The 22,231-nt window shown below is 47.6% G+C and overlaps 1 protein-coding gene across 1 annotated transcript in view; it reads left to right on the top strand.

Moving 5' to 3' along the window:
• Positions 1 to 9,333: 9,333 nt before the first annotated feature.
• LOC144823337 (NXPE family member 4-like) overlaps positions 9,334 to 22,231 on the top strand; it is a 158,061-nt gene continuing 145,163 nt past the window's right edge. The window contains exon 1 of the mRNA XM_078681786.1: positions 9,334 to 9,709. Within this exon, the coding sequence (XP_078537912.1) occupies positions 9,633 to 9,709 (77 nt within the window). The 5' untranslated portion in view covers positions 9,334 to 9,632. The remainder of the gene's footprint in view (positions 9,710 to 22,231) is intronic.

Raw genomic sequence — 22,231 nt, 5'->3', positions numbered from 1 at the left:
AGAGGTTATCCTGGCTTGCAAATCCGGGTCGCCCTCCGACCCTTGCCCCCCAAAAATTTTGCACCAACTCATTGACGTGGTCAACCCAATAATCAATAAAATTGTCAATTCCTCTCTAAGCACGGGCTGTGTCCCTTGCTTGTGGAAACAGGGAATAGTCAAACCCCTGACGAAGAAAGCTAACAAACCCCCGTCAGATCTCACCAACCTTCGGCCAATCTCACTCCTTCCAGCCTTAGGTAAAATTACAGAACATATGGTTTACAGGGAACTCAAACAATATCTTGAAGCTCACAATATACTACACCCCTCAACAATCTGGTTTCCGCCCCAATCACTCCACCGAAACTGCTCTGATCGAGCTCACTGACTCGATTAAAATGCTACAAGACCAGAAAATGAACGTCGTCCTCATCCTTTTAGACCTTACTGCGGCGTTCGACACCATCTCTCATACCATCCTGCTCAACAGATTGGTAGACATAGGGATCTCTGATGTGGCCCTATACTGGATAAAATCCTTTTTAACCGACAGATCCCAAACCGTCGCTCTCGGTCCCTTCCACTCCAACGAGAAGACAGTCTCCTCGGGGGTCCCCCAGGGTTCCATCTTAAGCCCTCTCCTCTTCAATGTCTACCTCATCCCTCTCATATCCCTCATCGAGTCCTTCGGCATACCTGTAACATCGTATGCCGATGACACCCAACTCATCGTACCTTTGGAGAAGAACTCCACAAATGCAGAGCTGAACCTCAAAAACTGCTTGACAGCTGTTTTCCAATGGATGGACTTAACCACCTCAAATGCAACTCCAGCAAAACGGAGATCCTCCCCATGGGGAAAAATACCACCTTCTGCCCAGCCCTCTGGTGGCCAGAAAACTCCGTCGCCCCCCCCAAGACCGTAACTACTGCAAGGAACCTCGGCGTCCTGTTTGACAGTGCTCTCTCCTTTGACCACCACGTCAGGACCGTAGCGGGCCGTTGTTTCGGTATCATCAAGTCCCTGAAAAAATTCTTCGACTTTCTACCTCTTGACTCCAGAAAAACGGTAACGGTAGCCCTAATAATCTCACGTCTGGATTATTGTAATGGTCTCCTCGCAGGAGCCAAAAAGTCCACACTTAATAAACTCCAAAGTGTCCTCCATACCGCAGCCCGACTCGTTTTGAAGCTGCCCAGAAAATCATCCATCTCCCCCGCTTTAAAATCTCTGCACTGGCTTCCCCTTCATAAAAGAATATTTTTCAAAATGCTGCTTGTCGCCTTCCGGGCCTTCAATAGCTCCGGCCCACGATACCTCACCAAACGTTTCCCTCATTACAACCCGTCTAGATCTCTACGTTCCTCCCACGACAACCTCATCCTCCCTGCCAAATTCAATCTGAAGACAAAAGGTGGCAAAACCTTACACCACTTGGCCTCTAAGGCCTGGAACCTCCTGCCCAAAAACCTGAGATTCACAACCCACGAAAAACCTTTCAGAAAATTGCTCAAAACTTGGATCTATAGCCTTAAGGATGACTACATCAAAGCCGCCATATAACTTCTTTTCCCCCTATTACTCGATTTGATCCTCTACCGGGAATTGTCAGCGCCAAGATGCTCCTTCCGGAGCGACCGTTGCGCTATACAAATACCACCACAAATCACAAATCACAGTGTCGAAAGCCGCAGCAAGGTCCAGAAGGATCAATGCTACAGCTCTACCTTGGTCGACCAGTGACCTGATATTATCAGACACCGCAAGCAGCGTGGCCTTGGTGCTGTTGTTGGCCCTAAATCCAGTTTGTGAGGGATCTAGTAAATTATTGGTTTCAATGAAAGTGGTGAGTTGTCTGTTGACCAATCTCTTCAAGACTTTGGACAGGTATGATAGTTGAGAGATTGGCCTATAGTTTGTTGGGTCTTACATTTCTAGGCCTGGTTTCTTTAGTAGGGAACCAACCACTGTTTTTTCCATACATCTGGAAAAGATGCAAGCTCTAGGGATGGGTTGAGAGCTTTGGTGACCTGGGGGCATAATACTGACACCGAATGGGAAAAAATGAAGTGCAGGCAAGGGTCTAGTCGCGACCCTGCCTTGACCTGCAGGCGGAGGGTAGATGGTGGAGGGCAGATGGTGTGGACACAGGGAGAGATGGTGCAACCAGAGGGGAGATTGTGCAGGCAGAGGGGAGATGGTGCAGGCAGAGGGGAGATGGTGCAGGCAGAGGGGAGAACGTGCAGGCAGAGGGAGAGATGGTGCAGGCAGAGGGAGAGATGGTGCAGGCGGAGTGGAGATGGTGCAGGCAGAGGGGAGATTGTGCAGGCGGAAGGGAGATGGTGCAGGCAGAGGGGAAATGGTGCAGGCAGAGGGGAGATGGTGCAGGCAGAGGGAGAGATTGTGCAGGCAGAGAATGAGATTGTGCAGGCAGAGAAGGAGATTGTGCAGGCAGAGGGAGAGATGGTGCAGGCAGAGGGGAGATGATGTGGACACAGGGAGAGATGGTGCAACCAGAGGGGAGATTGTGCAGGCAGAGGGGAGATGGTGCAGGCAGACAGTCAGATGGTGTAGGCTGAGGGAAAGATGGTAAAGGCATTGGGTGAAATGGTGCAGGCAGAGGGAGAGATGTTGCAGGCAGAGGGAGAGATGGTGCAGGCAGAGAGAGAGAGATGGTGCAGGCAGAGGGAGATATGGTGCAGGCAGAAGAGAGATGGTGCAGGCAGAGGGGAGATGGTGCAGGCAGAGGGGAGATGGTGCAGGCTGAGGGGAGATGGTGCAGGCAGAGGGAGAGATGGTGCAGGCAGAGGGAGAGATGGTGCAGGCAGAGGGGAGATTGTGCAGGCAGAGGGAGAGATGGTGCAGGCAGAGGGGAGATGGTGCAGGCAGAGGGAGAGATGGTGCAGGCAGAGGGAGAGATGGTGCAGGCAGAGGGAGAGATGGTGCAGGCGGAGTGGAGATGGTGCAGGCGGAGGGGAGATGGTGCAGGCAGAGGGGAGATGATGTGGACACAGGGAGAGATTGTGCAACCAGAGGGGAGATTATACAGGCAGAGGGGAGATGGTGCAGGCAGAGGGTGAGATGGGGTGAGATGGTGTAGGCTGAGGGAAAGATGGTGCAGGCAGGGGGTGAAATGTTGCAGGCAAAGGGGAGATGGTGCGGACAGAGGGAGAGATGTTGCAGGGAGAGATAGTGCAGGCGGAGGGGAGATGGTGCAGGTGGAGGGGAGATGGTGCAGGTGGAGGGAGAGATGGTGCAGGCGGAGGGAGAGATGGTGCAGGCAGAGGGGAGATGGTGCATGCAGAGGGTGAGATGGTGCAGGCAGAGAGAGATGGTGCAGGCAGGGGGTGAGATGGTGCAGTAGAGGGGAGATGGTGCAGACAGAGGGAGAGATGGTGCAGGCGGAGGGGAGATGGTGCAGGCAGAGGGAGAGATGGTGCAGGCAGAGGGAGAGATGGTGCAGGTAGAGGGGAGATAGTGTGGACAAAGCGAGAGATGGTGCAGGCAGAGGGGAGATGGTGCAGGCAGAGGGGAGATGGTGCAGGCAGAGGGGAGATGGTGCAGGCAGAGGGTGAGATGGTGCAGGCAGAGGGAGAGATGGTGCAGGCAGTGGGAGAGGTGGTGCAGGCAGAGGGAGAGATGATGCAGGCAGAGGGGAGATGGTGCAGGCAGAGGGAGAGATGGTGCAGGCAGAGGGGAGATGGTGCAGGCAGAGGGGAGATGGTGCAGGCAGAGGGGAGATGGTGCAGGCAGAGGGGAGATGGTGCAGGCAGAGGGAGAGATGGTGCAGGCGGAGGGGAGATGGTGTGGACACAGGGAGAGATGGTGCAACCAGAGGGGAGATGGAGCGGACAGAGGGAGAGATGGTGCAGGCAGAGGGGACATGGTGCAGGCAGAGGGGACATGGTGCAGGCAGAGGGTGAGTTGGTCCATCCTGTAAGTTGTGAGGGGATGACACCATGAGTAACCCGCACCGGGTGACACCAACCCTAGTGACGCCACTGCTCAAAACAGCGAGGTCTTATTTTATACTAGGGACTTATGGGTAGGTTTAATACCCCTACCCTATAATCTACTAGGGATTTATAGGGTAGGCCATGCTAAATGTAAGTGCGCCCTTTTATATAGTTAACACTAATGCAGGCCCTATTATATACTAGGGACTTATATTTAGGTTTAATACCCCGACCCTATAATCTACTAGGGAAATAATTTCAAACACTAGCACCAAAACTAATATTACCTGTGTCAAAACTCTGTTATTACCGTGGTCAAATTTCGCTTGGTGTGCTGTACTACTTTTTAACCTAATATAAACCTATTTTGACTTGTACTTATGTTTGTTGTCTATTTACTTACATACTATTGCACAACCTAATTTATAGTGTCGGTAAAACTTGCCCTTTGTTCCGAATTTTTTCCTGAATTTTGACCCTCCGTCCTGAATTTTTGTCATGAATTTTGTCCTAAATTTTTAAACTCCCCGTCCTGAATTCACACCCATTCCAGTTGGTCACCCTAGTTGTTGGACTTGACCCTTCTGGCAGGTTCACCCCTAAACTTTTTGCTTTTAATGGTGACCCAGTAGTAGTGATTTTTGGTTTCTGAGCACTTTCACTGTGTCCCAGTGGAAAGTGCGTGCGCACTCTGAGTGCATGTGGTAAGATAGGCCTGCCCTCCCATAGGAATGCATGGGGAATGTATGTGTCCCTGGTAGTTCCTGATGCATGGGGTGTGCAGGCTCGAGTCTGGTATGTGCGGACTCGTGTGATTGAATGCTGCACAATGATGTATGCGGCATGTATGTGTCTAGTGGGAAAGTGCCACTTCTAGACATGGCTGTGCGTGTGCTGTAAAGGTACTGGCGTGTGATTGGCTGGAGCTGGCTGGGGTGCCAGGCTCCATGAGTCATGATGGGTCTTCACGGTGGTGAGTGTTGTGATAGCATGTGTGATGTGAGGGAGTGGTGCACCTGGGTCCTGAATAGGGCTGGGCGTTCCCCACACAATGCTGGCTCCGCCCCCTGTGGTGCGTCTAACGAGCCTAGCCCTGCCAGTGAATAGAGTGAGGGGCTGAGCACATCAAGAGTGCTCACAAACAAGCTGCGACTGGTTTTTCCCCTCACCCTGAAGCCAGACAAAGGATTTTACAGTATAAGAAGGGGCTGTGTCCCCTTACAGGTTGTTCTCTTCCAGGATCCTATCTGAGGGGGGCTACTACTGTTGCTGGGCGCCAGGAGGACCGCCACTTGGACTGCCTCTCTGCCTGGAGGCCCAGTGAGCTGGCTCTGGGCCCAGCCTTGCCCCCCACCTTCCTGAAGGACTTGGTTGCTGACTTTGGGGGCCTGAACTTTCCCCTAGCGCTTGGGAGCACTTTATATTGGCCCCTAGCGCTTGAGAGCGCTTTATTTTAACCCTAGCGCCTGGGAGCGCTTTATCTTTTCAATAGCGCCTGGGAGCGCTTTATCTTTTCAATAGCGCCTGGGAGCGCTTTAATTGTCTTCTAAGTGCCTGAGGGCACTATAATTACAAAAGCCGGTGCCCACCCGGCATTGCCCCGCTGGATTTCTGCCTCGAGGGTGCCCACCCCTCTTAGACTGAAGCGACGCCTGTGAGTGCTGAGCGAGGGCCGCCACGCTGCCTGCGGCGACCCGGAAGTAATTGGCCGGCCGGCCAATTGCAGCGCGGCCTGGCCAGAAGTCCCGCCCCCGCAGCAGGAGACAAGGAAGAGGCGGCCAAAGGTGCAGGGGGGCTCCGTTGTGGAAGAGGAGCCCCGTGCTGCGCACCGACGAGGCTGTCTGGTCCCCCGCGAGGCTCTCGCCAGTAAGAGAGCCCCGCCCACCGCCTGTGAGAGGCCCCGGCCCAAGGAGAAGGACCGGGTGAGAAAGAGACGGGGACCGGACGAGGAGTCCTGCAAGCCGGTGAGTGGGGCTCCGTTTGGCAGTGCTGGGGGCATTTAGTTGCAGAGCCGCAGAGGCTCCACCTAGGGGCATCTTCTCTCGAGCCGCGAGGGCTCCGGGCCCAATTTCCAGGAGAGGGGGCGTCGGGGCACATTGCCGGTGCCCGCCCCCTCCTCCAGCACCCTGGGGCATCTTTGTGTTTAAAGCCCGCGAGAGGCTCCAGGGGCCATTGTCGTTTTGAGTCCCCAGGAGGGGGACTCCAGCCAAGCAGGCGGCATCTTTGTTTTAGAGCCTAGAGAGGCTCTGGGGGCATTACTTTGTTATTGAGCCCTGAGAGGCTCTTCGGGGCGTATTTGTTGAGCCCTGCGCGGCTCCCCGTCCACAGTTGTTTTAGAGCCCCAGAGAGGCTCTGGAGTGCCATTCTGTTTGTTTAGAGCCACGGGCTCTTGGGGGGCACGAGTGCTTTGGCCAGAGCCTGCGAGGCTCCAGCGTTGGCGCATCATTGTCTTCACAGCTGCCCAGCACTTAGTGGGCAGCTGTTACGTTTAGGCCCCTGACATTGGGACACAGGGCGTCCTAGCCCCAACAATGCCAGTTGGCCTAGGGTCAGTCACAGGTGGTGACTTATGTGAGTTTGGCGCAATTGTTCTTTTGCTGCACCTCTGAGTGTTTTGTTTGTGCGTCATGTGCCTTGTTCTTACACCTCTAAATGTGTTGGTTATACATCATGTGTTTTCCTTCCCTACACCTCTGAATGTTGTGATGCATCATGTGTAATGTGTTCTTGCTTATACCCCTACAGGTATTGTGATACTTAGGTGGTTGTTTTTCTCCTAGTACAGGTGTTGCTAGGGAGGTCCTGGTTCCCTGCGCAATCTTTTCCTAAGGTGGTTAGGATTGCGTAGGTGGTACTTACCTGGTACCAGTAATTACTGGTTGTGTGCTAAAGTGATTTATACTCTATGTTCTAAGTGCTAATTCTAACAGTATTTCTAGTTCTAAAAGTGCTGATCCCTGACAGTGGTTCAGGTGGCCCTGTCTTGTACATATCCTCTGTAAATTCTGCCCGTGCCAGTTCGCACATTGTAAAGTGTGTGTTTTTATCTAATGTGTTTTGGTAATACAAAGGCTATTTTTTTATAAATAACCTTGTGTGGAGTTTCCTTTGTGGTGGGCCTTGGGTGTTGTTGCTGGGGTGCGTGCGCAAACACTTAACTCACATTGCCTCCAAGTTTAGCCTTACTGCTTGTGCTACGTTACCAAGGGGGGGAGCAGGGGTTATATTGGCGTGTAACTCCCTTGCCCTGACGTGGAAGTGGTGGTCTCTGACTGACTTTGGCGCAAGCCCTGGCCAGCCAGGGATCCCATTTCTAACACTAGTGTGATGCACTTCTCTGCTGCACACTCATAGACTGTACATATATGGTGAAAGGGCACTGTAGGTCATAGAGTTTGCGGTACAAACGCATGCATTTCTTAGTTTACAAACCGATGGCGCAGCTGGTCTGGAAATTAGCCAACTCCGCGCCCTGTGGACAAAGTACTGGAGCTGCGTGCGTGCAATCAGTCTAAAGTCTGCCCTTCCTTCCAGCTCGCCTACCTTTCAACTGTCTTAGGATACAAGGGCGTTCTTGGAAAATTGGAAAACATGTGGAGAGGCAGGGGGGCCAGAAAAGGGAGTCGAGAGATGTGCAGACAGTATGACTATGGGTGCCACACGCCGACAGAAACCGTGACTTTGGAGCCAGGTTGTGCAGAGGCTGCTGCATGACGTGTATGAAACAACTCTTTGCAGCCGGGGATTGGCCCAGGTCGGCTGTGCTTAAGCCGTCCCAAAACATGCAGCGCCACATTAACGCTTTCACCCTCTTGTGTGACAGAGGCGTGACGGATGCCCCGTCACTCACTCCTTGGCTCTTTAAATACACATATTAGTATTGTTTCTAATATTTTGGGTTAGAACTCTTTTATTTTTTGTTTTTATTTTGTAAATATTGATTACCATATGCTGTAAAATTGCAGTCGTTCCCCATTCAATAGCCATTGCTGCAGATATCTGAAGCTGCCCGTGTAAGGTGCGAGCAGTTTGTCCATTCATGTCTTTTATGCTGAGATACTTTGGGGTTAATACACCTGCTGCAGGAATCCTAGTGCACCTGCGTGCCTCATGATTCAATACCGATGGAGCCAGCATAGCCTTTCATCTTCTCCAGGTCGATAAGTAAAAACAAGCCCATATTATTGTTACTCCTCGACCTAGTGGGTCTGCTTGTCCCTATTATTTATTATGGCTACGCAAGGAGACAAAACGTATGTGTTTGTGTTTTAGTACAGCACAGTGGGTGGCTTCTAAGTCACTTCTAGGCGCACTGTGGAGGTGACAGCAGTGCATGTGTAAAAAAAAAAGGCACTTAAACAGCTAGGGGTGACATTTTTAGCACCTCCAGACCGCGCAAAGCTTATCAGGCAGCTCATGGTTCTTGTGACAGGCTTTGGGGCTGGCTCAGCTCAGAGCTGGCAACAGTATTTCACCCAACAGAGTCTTCAGTCTCACGATCTGTTTAACAGTAAGATGAGGTTACAACAAGGGCACTTGTTTAGAGCCCTTACATTTCTGGAGCTTATCAGCAGTTTTAAGATCTTCATAGAGTTTTTCATTGCTCAAATGGGTGTAATTTCTGCTATTTATATATTTCCCCCATCGTCATTGCTTGATTTTTGATTGCGAGAAAGTGTCACTCATAGTCCTTGAATGTCACTCATAATTACACTGAAATTATTAAAATGTCACACATAAGCAATCTGAAACCTTGGTAGCTATGCAGTTTGAGTCTATGCAGAGGCGACATTTACACAGGAGGTCACTTGGAGGCGGAGTGACGTTTTGACGTATGTGCAACAGCTCGGCCATCCTTATCGTATTTCGACAGCAAATTCAAATTATCCAGGAAATATCTGGATTGGCAGTATCGACTGAACTTCAGCACTAGCTCATCAGGTGAACGCATCGCTGCAGGGCTCTGTAACAAAATGGTGACGAGTTTTGACGTAAAAACGTTCAGCCAACGGCTGTATCACTACTGGTTCACTCCCAGTACAAATGAAAAAGAGCAGTGGGCGAGGGTATAGCTGCATCAGCTCCTGCTGTAACCTGATAGTCTCCGTTTTACAATGGAGTAGTGAGGGGCGTGGCAGTGGCGTAGCCATTGTGTCAGGTAGCGCGAAGACAACATGGGACCCGTAGCCACTATATTTGAAGATGTGAAATAGAGAAATGTGTGTGGTTCAGTGGGCTCTCAAGACTGTTGCACCTTGTCCTCGATGCCACTTCACCTTTTGTACTAATTGAAGCCACACCCATCCATCGAGCACGGCACGTTTTATTCATTTATATGCCGGCCTGTTCCACGCTCTGCTTCTGAGGAAGAGAGTACGGAACTTGCAGGGGAAGTTTTTTTTATAGTAAACCATTGGTGCGATGTTCTATGTGGCGTCATTTCAGTAGGAATAAACTAAGAAGACTACAAACCCCAGAATGCACTGTGTCTCTGAACAAAATGCACCGACTGGCATTTGACTACATTGTACACACACTTGTTTACCACATCAGCCACTCACACAGGTGACGAGTTGGAACCTCCTGCCCTTCCCAGCCAACCCATCATTTGATTTAGGGCAGCACATCTTGCGCTGGTCCCATTTCTCGAAATATACCTGAATTACCTGTTGTTGACACTTGCAGGCGGAACAATGGGTGTGACCGCCGGCTTCCTAGACAGGCAACAGCATCCGGCAGTGCAGGCGGCGGAGCAGAGCGGGTCTCAGAGGTACATCTCTTATTTATTGACCTATAAACCCGTGGCGGGCATGTACGAACAGGGGGGTGGGCTGGCAGAGGAGGATACCCACCGTATTACAGGAGAAGGTAAAGGGAATTAATGAACTGGCCAACGCACAGAAAGGGGAAAATGTCGAGGTGTGGTGTGTTTTATTTATTATTATTCGATTATGCTGAGACCGTGTACTTCTAAATATAATGTCCGGGTTCAAAATCGTACAGATATTGTTCATGTCGAGTTATTGAACTAGTAGTTGCTAAACGTAGTTGACAGGGCATCAAAAGTGTCACCATAAAGTTTGAGCTAATCGAGTTATTGCACTCCTACACGCCATCGCGTCTTGGGTGTGTCACTTTTGAACCACTAAACGTCAGGTCTCTGAGTATGCCGAATTACTTCATGCCTAAGCGTCACGTGACTGACAGTTCTAGCGCGTCAAGTACTGTAAACCCAATTGCTACATAAATGTGTGTTATATCAAGACTTGGATTTATTTATCTTTTATATAGTTTGATATTTATCATGCCCACTTCCCTATTATTTACTAAAGTCAGCTAGCAAAATAAAGAGCAAATAATTAAGCGGTGGAAGCTGAGGGTGGTAACAGCACAGTCCTTTACAAAAATATTCCAGGAAGCCATACATCCTGCTGGTAAACTAAAAGAGTGTAGGAGTCAGAAAAACCAAATTAATAGCTTCGGTAAGACGGTCTCGCTTTCCTGAATGAATTTGCCTCTTTAAGAATGATCACTTTCTTAATTCTTAACACAATAATTGTCCCTACTTCTGAGCTGAAAGAAGAGAAAAAGACAGTTAAACAAGAAATTGCAATGCAGTAGGTCTGGCATTTGCGAGAGTTTAAGCAATTGACATTGTAAATGACAATGTCTTTTATTTATCTGTTTTGATTCTTAACCCCTTCCATGTGTAGGACGGCCGGGGGCGTCCGACCTCACAGGGGCGTGTGTGGAGGATGGCCAGGGCCGTCCGAACCCGTCCACTCAATAAATCACCAGCACCACGGCGGAAGTCGCACCGCGGTCAAAGTGTTAACACATAAATAATAGGCATTGTCATTTACAATGCTAATAGCTCAAATTCTTGTAAATGCGAGACTTATTTCATTTCAAAGAAACAACCGCCATTGTCCCTGGCTGCTTGGAAAGTGAAAGCTTGCATGGCGTACTGAATGTTGAAGGAAAGCATGTCTTGCCTGCAGTAGGAGAAATTCATTGTAGTTACCTTTTTAACATCAATACATACCACCACCTTCTAATTCCATAGCCTTAATCATGGGTATTCTTTTATCTAAAAATTTGCCTAATTTGCCGCACAGCTTTATCTTTTCACATTTCATTACCGTGGTAAACAATGAGGCTGTAGTCCTAATCCCCTCTGCTTTAAAAACTGTAGTATATCCCTTTTTTCTTGTAAAAAAGCGAGGCAAAAAACAGTAAGTGACTCAGTGACCATGTTCCAACTGTACGGAATGGGCAGTTTATGACAAACTGTATTAAATATCAAGGTGCATTTTTAGATTTAATCCAAACTATAGATTGTGGCACCTGTCCCAATCTTAGCTTCATCATCCATCTTCTAGTCCCCCATGCCTTCAAGTCTTTTAAATATTGCTGCATTTTACCTACACTCATGGAATCCACATAAATGCATGTTGGGGACGTTGGTCGTAGTCCATGAAATCTCTTAACAACATTGTAGAACACATTGCATGTGTTCTACCGGTTGCCTGGCATTACCGTTGTAGGTCAGAAAACCATTTAGTATGCCTAACCAGGAACAATGTGGTATAAAGGTGAGTAAGCCATTACGCACATGACTGGACATCTCTGTAATCTTTCAGAAACACAAGCGCTGCATTTAAGTGTTCCTTGCTGAGACCTGTAACTGTCTGCCCAGATATAGGTTTGTGGGATAACTAGTGAATAACTAGTACCCCAACTGGCTTCATTTATTATTGTGGCATGTGTGCAACTACAGTGTAGAGTATGGGTACTCACAAACTTTCTCTTGGGTGCCAAATTTACAGTGTGGTTTGTGGCTGAGGGGCGCACCAGTGGGGGTGGGGTCAGAGGGGGAGGGGCTAAAGCAAAAAAGAAATTGTGACCATGAGGTTGAACACAGGTCCCTGCAGCAGACGCCTTCGTCCACTAAGCCACCAGACCTGGCATACACACACATCTCTCTCTCCCCCTCTCTCTCCCCCTTTCTCTCCCTCCCTCCCTCGGTCTATCTCCCTCGGTCTGTCTCCCTCGGTCTCCCTCTCTGTCTCTCTCTCTCTCCCTCTCTGTCTCTCTCTCCCTCCCTTTATTTCCCTCCCTTTATCTCCCTCCCTTTATCTCCCTCCCTTTTGTCTCCCTCCCTCTGTCTCCCTCCCTCCTCTGTCACCCTCCTCCCTCTCTCTGTCGCCCTCCCTCTCTGTCGCCCTCCCTCTCTGTCGCCCTCCCTCTCTGTCGCCCTCCCTCTCTGTCGCCCTCTCTCTGTCTCCCTCTCTGTCTCCCTCTCTCTGTCTCCCCCCTCTGTTTCCCCTCTCTCTATCTCCCTCCCTCTCTCTGTCTCCCTCTCCCTCTCTCTGTCTCCCTCTTTCTGTCTCCCTCTCTCTGTCTCTCTGTCTCCCTCTCTCTCCCTCCCTCTCTCTCCCTCCTCTCCCTCCCTCTCTCTCCCTCCCTCTCTCTCCCTTCCTCCCTCTCTCTCCCTCCCTCTCCCTCCCTTCCTCTGTCTCCAACCCTCCCTCTGTCTCCCTCCCTCCCTCCCTCCCTTTCTCCCTCCATCCCTCCCTCTCTGTCTCCCTCCCTCCCTCTCTGTCTCCCTCCTTCCCTGTTTGTCTCCCTCCTTCTCTGTTTGTCTCCCTCCCTCCCTCTCTGTCTCCCTCCCTCTCTGTCTCCCTCCCTCTCTGTCTCCCACCCTCTCTGTCTCCCACCCTCTCTGTCTCCCACCCTCTCTGTCTCCCACCCTCTCTGTCTCCCACCCTCTCTGTCTCCCACCCTCTCTGTCTCCCACCCTCTCTGTCTCCCACCCTCTCTGTCTCCCACCCTCTCTGTCTCCCTCCCTCTCTGTCTCCCTCCCTCTCTGTCTCCCACGCTCTCTCCCTACCTCTGTCTCCCTCTCTCTCCCTCCCTCTGTCTCCCTCCCTCTGTCTCCCTCCCTCTGTCTCCCTCCCTCTGTCTCCCTCCCTCTGTCTCCCTCCCTCTGTCTCCCTCCCTCGGTCTCCCTCCCTCTGTCTCCCTCCCTCTGTCTCCCTCCCTCTGTCTCCCTCCCTCTGTCTCCCTCCCTCTGTCTCCCTCCCTCTGTCTCCCTCCCTCTGTCTCCCTCCCTCTGTCTCCCTCCCTCTGTCTCCCTCCCTCTGTCTCCCTCCCTCTGTCTCCCTCCCTCTGTCTCCCTCCCTCGGTCTCCCTCCCTCGGTCTCCCTCCCTCTGTCTCCCTCCCTCTGTCTCCCTCCCTCTGTCTCCCTCCCTCCGTCTCCCTCCCTGTCTCCCTCTCCCTCCTTCACTTTCTGCCTCCCTCTCTGCCGCTCTCTGTCTCCCTTCCTCTCCCTCCCTCTGTCACCCCATGTCTCCATCCCTCCCTCTGTCACCCTCTGTCTCCCTACCTCTGTCACTCTGTCTGCCACCCTCTCCCTCTGTCTCCCCCCTCTGTCTTCCCATGACTGCCTCTCTCTGTCTCCCTCTCTCTGTCACCCTCTGTCTCCCTACCTCTGTCAACCTCTGTCTCCCTCCCTCCCTCTCCCTCCCTCTGTCACCCTCTGTCATCTCACCCTGTGTGTGTGTCAGCCCTTAGCTCGGGCTGAGACAGCTTCCCTGCGCTCACACACAGCTGCACCCCAGTACTTCACAGGTCTTAAAAGACCATTTACATGTTAATAAAGCTTTGTTGCTTGTATTTCACCTCTTAGCGCCCCTGCATCTCCAAGCTGACAATCACTGGAATCCCCCGGCCCCCACAGAGCAGTCTCTCAGAGACAGGCTGCTGCAACCCGCAGTGTTTGCTAACACAATGTTTTTTTTAAAAACACAGGTAGGATGTCTGCAAGGTCCGCGGGCCGCCAAGGAAGGCTTGCTGGGCCGTACTATGAGTACCTGTGGTGTAGAGTAATACAATTTTATCAGTTGCAATAGTAATTACTCAATTGTATCCAACATCCCCCTCAGTATCCAGGAGGCAACGTCAGTACCAACCAACATAGGGAAGTTCCCATATAAAACCCTTCTAAATTTGTCTTAAATATGAGATACGGTTCTATGATATGTGGCATCCTTTTTAGGCCTGGGTGGTGAACTCCACTCCATTCATGGAGTACAGAAAACTCCGCTTCGCGTTGTGTAGCGGAGTTTCTCCCCCGCTCGATAATGGTAAGTTGGCGAGGGTAAGATATCTACTCGAGCGGCAGAAAGATTAGTGCGAACGGCAGTACACACTGCACTCTGCCACTTGCAGAACTTCACAGAGTTTTTTGGTCACTTTGCGGAGTTCCGCGTAGGGAAACACTGTGAACTATGCCCAGGCCTGACCCTTTTTCAAACGCTGGAACCAGTTACATTAATCACAGATTGCACGTGTCGACACAGCGAGGACTATAGAAGCCCCAGTCATTATCTATAAATGCAGCATGAGAGCAACTATTTACTAATACATTATGGTTTAGTCGCTTGCATCTGAAATCTCGTTGTTGCTAAATTTGATTCCAGTAAGCCCCAAGGTTTTATCTATGAGAACAGCGTGTAAGCAACTGTATTATAATGCATTACGGGCTAGTCACTTACATTTAAAATCGCGTCATTGTTAACCTTGAATCAATCAAATGCCATTTATCCAGATTATAAATGATTTCAAAACCAATGAACAGAGAGTTACATTCATCATTTAACCCCTTCCATGCTGATGACGGCCCCCGTCCGTCATGCATCACGGTGAGCGTGAGCTGATGACGGCTGGCGGCCGTCATGATCCCGCCCACTCTTCAAAACGGCCGCACAGCGCGAAAATTCGCGGCGGATGCAATGGGTTAAGGTCTACTTACCTGTGTACGGCATAGATGGTATTAGAAGTAGCCGCTGTGTATGAGTTCCCCTGTGGTAAACCGGAACTGCTCCTGTAAGCCCTCTATATGGAGCCACTCCCGCCCTTTCCATGGTGCTAGACCGTCAACTGCATTCCGAAATGCGTATGCGTTGGCATCTAATATTGATGAATGCAGTTGAACAATTCTATACCCAAAGCTTTATGTGTCTACCTTGTGTAGCCACACGCTACATATTTAGCCATGATAACAGTGACCCTAAAGTGTCTCACTAGTCATTACTGCCCATGCAGAGTAAAAACGTAGAAACAACCGCAATTAGTAGTGTCAGTATTAAAATGTTATTTACAAGGAGAAATAGTCAGAATCCCAAACCACATGAACAGTATGATCGCCCATTGTTGGAGTGCTAAGTCAGACCATTTAGGAGAGGTTCAATGACCTCTTGCAAGTGTCCTCGAAGGTATGGCTAATGTCAGTTTGTATTTACACCCCTTGTGCAATGTATTCAGTCCAGTACCATGTATAGCTGGGCCTGATATGGGCTGTGTATATGTAGAGATATGCAGAAACATTTTAGATTGATAAAATAAACAGGAAAGTAGAGAGGGATCATAGAAAATGGTGAAGTTCATGATCAACATTGAGGTTAGTCAAGATGGAAGTCAATGTACAGATCCACCTGTCCTCCAGTTGTCTTAATTTCGGCTTTATGTCCCGACCTCTTCTATCAGGTAGGGTTAAATCAATTCCATGGACTCAAAATTAGTCATATTTGCCACGCTAGTACATTCATGTGTACCAGGGAGTAAGTAGTATCCTGATTAATTCATGCCCTCTGGTTTTCTTGTATGTTAAGTCATGTTAGAAGATTTATACAGCGCATGGCTGCCCCAGCGACGGGGCGCCCCAGCGCTAAAAAGCGTTGCTGGATGAGGAGCATAGAAAATTTAAAATGAGGTCAGGAAGAGCCATGTTTTTATGGCCTTTCTATAGGCCGGATGCTTGTTGATATTTCTGATGGACACAGATAAGGAGTTCCGTTGTGTAGGTGTTAGTGCTTTGAAAGAGCGATCCCCGGCTCGTGCTCTATTGACTCGGGGACATGTTTTCGTGGTGAATAAGGCACAAGCAGGTTGGAAAGAATAGCTGGGGCTTGCTTAGTGAGAATTTCATGAGCAAAGCATAGGGTCTTAAAATGTATTCTCTTATCAATTGACAGCCAATGTAATTTGGGTAGGTGTTTTGATACCGAGCAAAATTTGGGACGAGCAAGAAGGGATCGTGCTGCCACGTTTTTTACCCTCTGTAGCCACGTATTCTGGATTTACCTGCGTCTAAATAAAGAGAGTTGCAATATTCCAGTCTAGAGAAGATCATCGCTTGAATAATAATCTGGCGGGTTTGTGACTCGAAGAACCCTAACAGGGGCTTGATTTCACACAGAAGCCCAAAACAGACCCCTGCAACCACGTTTGCTTTGGTTTTAAAGGACAGACAGCTGCCCACCCAGATTTTTCACAACGTCCTTGGGAGAGGGTGCAGGCCCCAGCGCTCCTGACCACCCTTGTTCTGTCCACAGGTGGCTATCTTTCCCTAGCAGCAGGATCTCAGATTTGCTGGCATTCAGCTTTAGACAATTGGATGTCATCCAGTCTGCTATTGCCATCACATCTTCTTTAAATTTAATGAGATTATGTTTGCAGTTTTTGGAAAGAGAAATAATCAATTGGGTGTCATCTGTGTAGAACACCAATGATAGGCCTTCTATTTTTGCCAACGTCGCCAGAGGTTGTAAATAAATATTGAAGAGTGTAGGACTCAATTCTTAATTGTTAATTGACGTGCGGTACTACCCACATAGCTTTTTTTTAAAAATAACAAATAATAACATATACCACATAACAAGAGTGCCAATTGATGAAGTGGCAGATGTTGTATGTCCTCCGAGTTTTGTACCAAGGTTATGGGTACTATTCTTCTCTTTTGCCTTACCTTTTTTTATCCCTCTCTTTTCATATGTTACATACAGTTATCTGTGTACGAAAATTACAAGAATATATATTGTCTTAGATTCTCTTCCATGCAATACATATATGTGATGGTATTCCAATAAGAATGCTTCTTGGACACACTTCCGGATTGATTCAATGGTTGGTAACGAGGAGGATGCCAATATCAATTACCTTCCATCTATATTTATTAAAATATGGCAATGCACCTTGCTTCATAATACGGTGCCAGAACCTGGTTGTCACTATTTGACTCTCACTAACACGAAGGTCAGTGGGCCAGGAACTTTTTAAAAGAATCTGCGCTAGAGCTCATGTGCCACACAACGTAGTTTGATATATCAGCTTACCTTTTCACAGCCCTGTCCTTCCATTTTGAGGTGGCTGCAGGATCCTCTTCCGTATGACGCAGAGCTGCGTCACTTTTTCCAAGTAGACCTGGGTGCTTTGAGGATCAGCCCTGTACTGCCTGGGGCTGCATGCCTATCAATGCTGCCTCACACCTGAACCCCACCCATTCCTAAATCGTCACAGAGCAGAGTGAGCTCACAAGCACCAGTGCTCCCACCCTCCTGCGTCACCTCGGGAAATAGGTGGAGGTTACACAGATTAAGCAGGAGTGTGTAAACCTGTGACACGATGTCTGGTCACAACTATGATATAAATAAATCCTCATGTTTATGACCTGAAGACTCTGGGCCTGCCCTTTCCTCGTGCCTCCAAGTAACAGATAATCTCTTAAACTGCCAATGCACGTGCAGAGATGTGACAAAGTTTAATATGAGAACCCCCCCCCGCACCCCCCCCCCACACACACACGCACTGCCATCACCCTCCTAGAAAAGGGACACCTTATTCGTTAGCTTGTGCGGTGGATATGACTTTCAGCTATAATTCCAAAGTTGTTTGTGATGGAAAAATACCAGTTTAGCAGTCTGTTTCATTTGCCAATCGATGGCTCACTTCTTAATTGCACAGCATAAATAGATGTCTCAAAGTACATTTATGGAGATCCTGATTAAATCTTTTACAGCAGGGTTGTCGCACCATGTCTCTGATGTTTCCAGGTTTCACTTGCGCAACCTTTTGTATTAATATATTTTAAAAGGGGCTTACATCCGGCCTTCACGTTTTATTGGCCCATGTGCTTGTCACTTTACTTTTCCTCGTTTCTATTAGCTGTAGGCATTCTATTTCCTGTTGTTCCATGTGTGTTTCTCTCCTTAGTCTCCTGTGGCCCAAGTACTCTTTTCATGCGCTTTGCTGGAACTTCTTTTCTTTATTGATTTGCTATTTAACTCATAGCGTGAACCCCAAGACTCAATACCTGTTCCCCAGCTTCCATGTCGGCCACTCTAACCCATACGCTAGTTTATTTTCTGCCTCGCCGTGCTTGCTTTTCCGACTCTTTAAATGTGAAGACACAGGTTTCTTTCTGTATTGTAACAATAGAAGTTTTGTTTATTTATTTATTTATTTTTGCAGAGTTTTATATAGCGCGAACTAGACCCGAACCGAATCAGGTATCAGAGCGCTTTCCATAGCACCAGTTACGTTACATGAGGACACACTTTCATTTTTAGGCACGGGTTTATTATTTTACAACTGCCAGATTTGCTTTTCCTTCTTAAAAAATTTATAACGATATATTTGCATTATTAATTATCTTCTTCGTAGCCGAGCTACGCCTACAGCACCAATAGTTTTGGTTTCTGTAAAAATGACAACTCCCTGTGCGCACTGTGTAAAGCGGCCCACCTCCAGAAATTCACTGGCACTTCTGTTATCCATTACACACTTCCGTCTTACTGCACCAAGAAGAAATAGAGTCTTTCCTGAGACTTTGATGTAATTATCCTCGGAACCGCTATGCGAATTTACAACTGTTTAACAACTCTGGGTGATAGTCTTAGGGGTAAGGGTGCTGTTCGACATGGGCAGAAGAAACTAAAATGTTTACAGGAGCATTCAGTACCCTTGTTTATTATTTTGGTTTGCATTTTGCTTTGCTGTTATTGTGTGTGTATGACACAAGTAAGCCCTCTCTGACTGTAAAGTATTGAATGCCGGTGTGGCTGCTATGCTTCATGTCTGAAAATATAATTTTGTATGCTGACAATATTTTTGGATGACTCATGATGCAATGACTTGCGTGGCATGCAAAAAAGCGATGAATTTAACCCAGATCTGTGACTAAGGATGAATGTTTGATTGATTCAGCATTCCGTCCATCATCTGTTCTTTTTGCATTTGTCGCCCTAAGTAGGAAGGGTATGCCCAGACGTGGGTCCCTTGCTTGCTACACTGCCAGATTCAAGCTATCCTGGCTGATGAGGTATGAAACCTGAAACCGGCCCTAGGATGCTTGTTTCTGGTCCTGGGTGGACCTAACCTGACAGTTCGGGCTGGACTGTTCTCCCTGGGGAACAGGGTCAAGGCTGATTTACATAGGCTGGGTCTGGTGTGGCGTGCAAAAAACCGATGTATTTAACCCAGATGGTGAATGTTCGATTAATTCAGCAGTCTGTCCATCATCTGTTCTTTTTGCACTCACTGAGACTGCACATATTCCAAATGCTCTGTGTCGTGCTGCTATTATTGAGCGACGTTGCCAACATTAAGAAAGAAATATTCAGATAATCAAGAAGCGCAATAAAGAAACAAAAAACTTTCTTTTACAGTATTTGTGTTCTCGCTCTGCGTCACATTGCTGGTCCTAATGGGGAAACGGCCACTACAACGAGGCCGTTTCAACGAAAACCATAACCACGCATGCATTACAACGCATGCGTGGTTACAACGACTGCCTTTACCACGCATACTTTTACTACGATGTACGTAGTAAAGGCATGTGTGGTAAAGGGTAAAAATAAAAAAGGGGGGCTTGGGGGGGCTTGCCCCCCCAAAAAATAAACCACTAACCTTTAGAGGAGATGTGCAGGAAATCGGCGGCGCAGGAGAAGGAAACGGCCGTTTTTTTTTTTCTATTTATGACGTCACCACGGAAAAAACGTGGAGAAGGAAAAGCGTGAATATAGTATTCCGTTGTAACGCATGCGTGGTAAAGGCATGCGTTACAACGGAGTTCGTTGTAAGATCATACAACCGTCCTAATGCAGGTCCGCCAAGATTAAGTAAACAATCGTTATAGTAACATCTGTGTAGTTTTCTAGTATAAATGACATTCATATGACTGTGTTAGTAACACTGAAGCTCCAACTCTTAATGTTCTATTTTATCTTCTACATTGTTTGTGGCATCGGAATACTGGGTTTCATGTTTAGTACTTTGTGAACATAACAGACATATTGGTGTTCTATATGAGAGTGCGTGGGGTGCCATAGTCTTTCAGTATATTTTAGTAAACAGATTAATGCTCATTTTTGCATGGGAACTCTGTTGTAGTTTCTTGCAAATTATTTTTCTTTTTTTTTTTTACTGTAAACTACTTTTAGCACAACAGTGGGTTTTAACCCACATTTTTCTACAATTTGATAGCAAATGATTGAGAACTTTCTTAAATTATTGAAAAAAATGAAGCATTTGGAACTTTGCATACTCTTTTTTTTTTTTCATTTGGAAATCTTTATTCGACTGTGTTCCAAGCCATAAAAGAATACATTATAAAAACAAAGATTTCTAATTTAGAAAAATAAACAATATTTCTTGAAAAGAAAAAAAGAGACAATTCATATCACCGCCCTAGACACAACAATAATTATACTGAGACAGAAAAGAATCTACATAAGTGCCATATGGCAACATTTTTAAGACAACAGTATTTATATATAGTGCATTGATAAAGTGCAATATAAGGTCATTTCCCAACAATATTTCTAAGTCGGACTGAAGAGGAGATATATCTATAAACCATCAGACAGATAAATTCATCCTTTAAAAGCTGGAGATAGTGCAAAGCTGCCTGACACCTTCTTATTTTCAAATGTTTTAAAAGTGGTATTAAAAAAGTGCGCCTTGGAGTAATATAAAGATTGCAAAAGAACATAAAGTGCAACTTGATCTGTTCGATTTTGAATCACATGGGCAGACATCCAGCCCGGCATTTGTGTAAGCCTTTCGTGGATATGAAACCAACAGATGTGAGCTTCCAAACCTAAACCTTATAAGGTAATACAATTTGACATGATTAAAATAAAAAGAAAGGTAGGGCTCAGTCCCCATTGAGCAAACCAAAAGTGAGTTGTCAAGAACCCTTCTTTTACCCATCTCCTGCATATCCCTTTCCAAGTACAGATACGCCATGTATTCTTGCTTTAATTTGGCCCTTGGAATTTTAGCAGTTTTTGCTGGGTTGTCGAAACAATCTGACAAACCCAGGTTCCTCAGTTGGGCTTTGACATAGGAGAGCCAAGGGATTTTCCTTGCCCACTCTAGTTTTAAGCAATCTACAATAATGGCACGATTCAGGACTGTTTTTTCTTTTGCCCAGATATTGTACCACAGTAAGAGAGGTGCTAGTTGCGTTCGAAAGGATAGGGGGATCACACCGAGTTCGCTATGGCACATGGTGGCAGGGGTGCTCCGTGGAAGGGTCAGTAGGCATTTTAAAAATGAGTCTTCCGCTCGCTGAAGACCTAAAGTATTGCAGGGGCCCCAAACTCCTGCGCCATATAAAGCGGCAGCGCATGTGCAAGCTTTATAGATCTCTATTATTGCATTTACAGGATGTGAGCCTAACGTTTTACTAAATCTAAAAATAGCTTCCAGGCTTTGATTAAAATCCCTAATCCTTGTCTCCATTAACTACAGCCATATGCTTTTTGAGTCAAAGATGACTCCTAAGTAGGGAAAAGTGGGCACCTGAATCAATTTCTCACTGCCTATAAAAAATGTCTTTACAATGTTAGGATGTTTACCCAGCACCATAATCTGAGATTTTGCAACATTAGTCTTGAGGCCAAGGTCACTCATAAAATTGTTAAAACCAATTAAAAGTCATTGCAGGCCCACCCCGGTTCGAGACATTAAAACACAGTCATCCGCATATAATAAAACTGGTAATAACCTACGGCCTATCTGGGGTGCATCCACGTGCCCATTTATAATAGAGGTTTCCAGATCATTTATGTACAAACAAAATAAAAATGGGGCAAGCACACAGCCCTGGAGGACTCCATGACTCATTTTAATTGGAGCAGTGAGCTCCCCGCCTAGTCCATATAGGACCCTCCTAGTGACCTCCCAATCAATAGCAGCTATAAAATGCACAATTGTTGGTTCTATGCCCATCTCCAACATCTTCTCCCAGAGCATTCCTCTCTGCACCCAGTCAAAGGCAGATGCCAGGTCCATGAACCCTAAGTAAAGGGAACCCGGCTTAGCTAAGTTATATTTGCCTATGAACAGGTGCAGATTAAGGCACTGTTCGGCCGTTCCCAGGCCTCTCCTAAATCCATATTGAATATCAGAGAGCTTACCATTCTCTGTTACCCAGGCCTACAA

This window comes from Lissotriton helveticus, chromosome 3_1 (genome assembly GCF_964261635.1).
Source record: "Lissotriton helveticus chromosome 3_1, aLisHel1.1, whole genome shotgun sequence".
Lineage (NCBI taxonomy): Eukaryota > Metazoa > Chordata > Amphibia > Caudata > Salamandridae > Lissotriton > Lissotriton helveticus.
The sequence above is the reverse complement of the archived record's forward strand: the minus strand, read 5'-3'. Positions and strand labels throughout refer to the sequence as shown.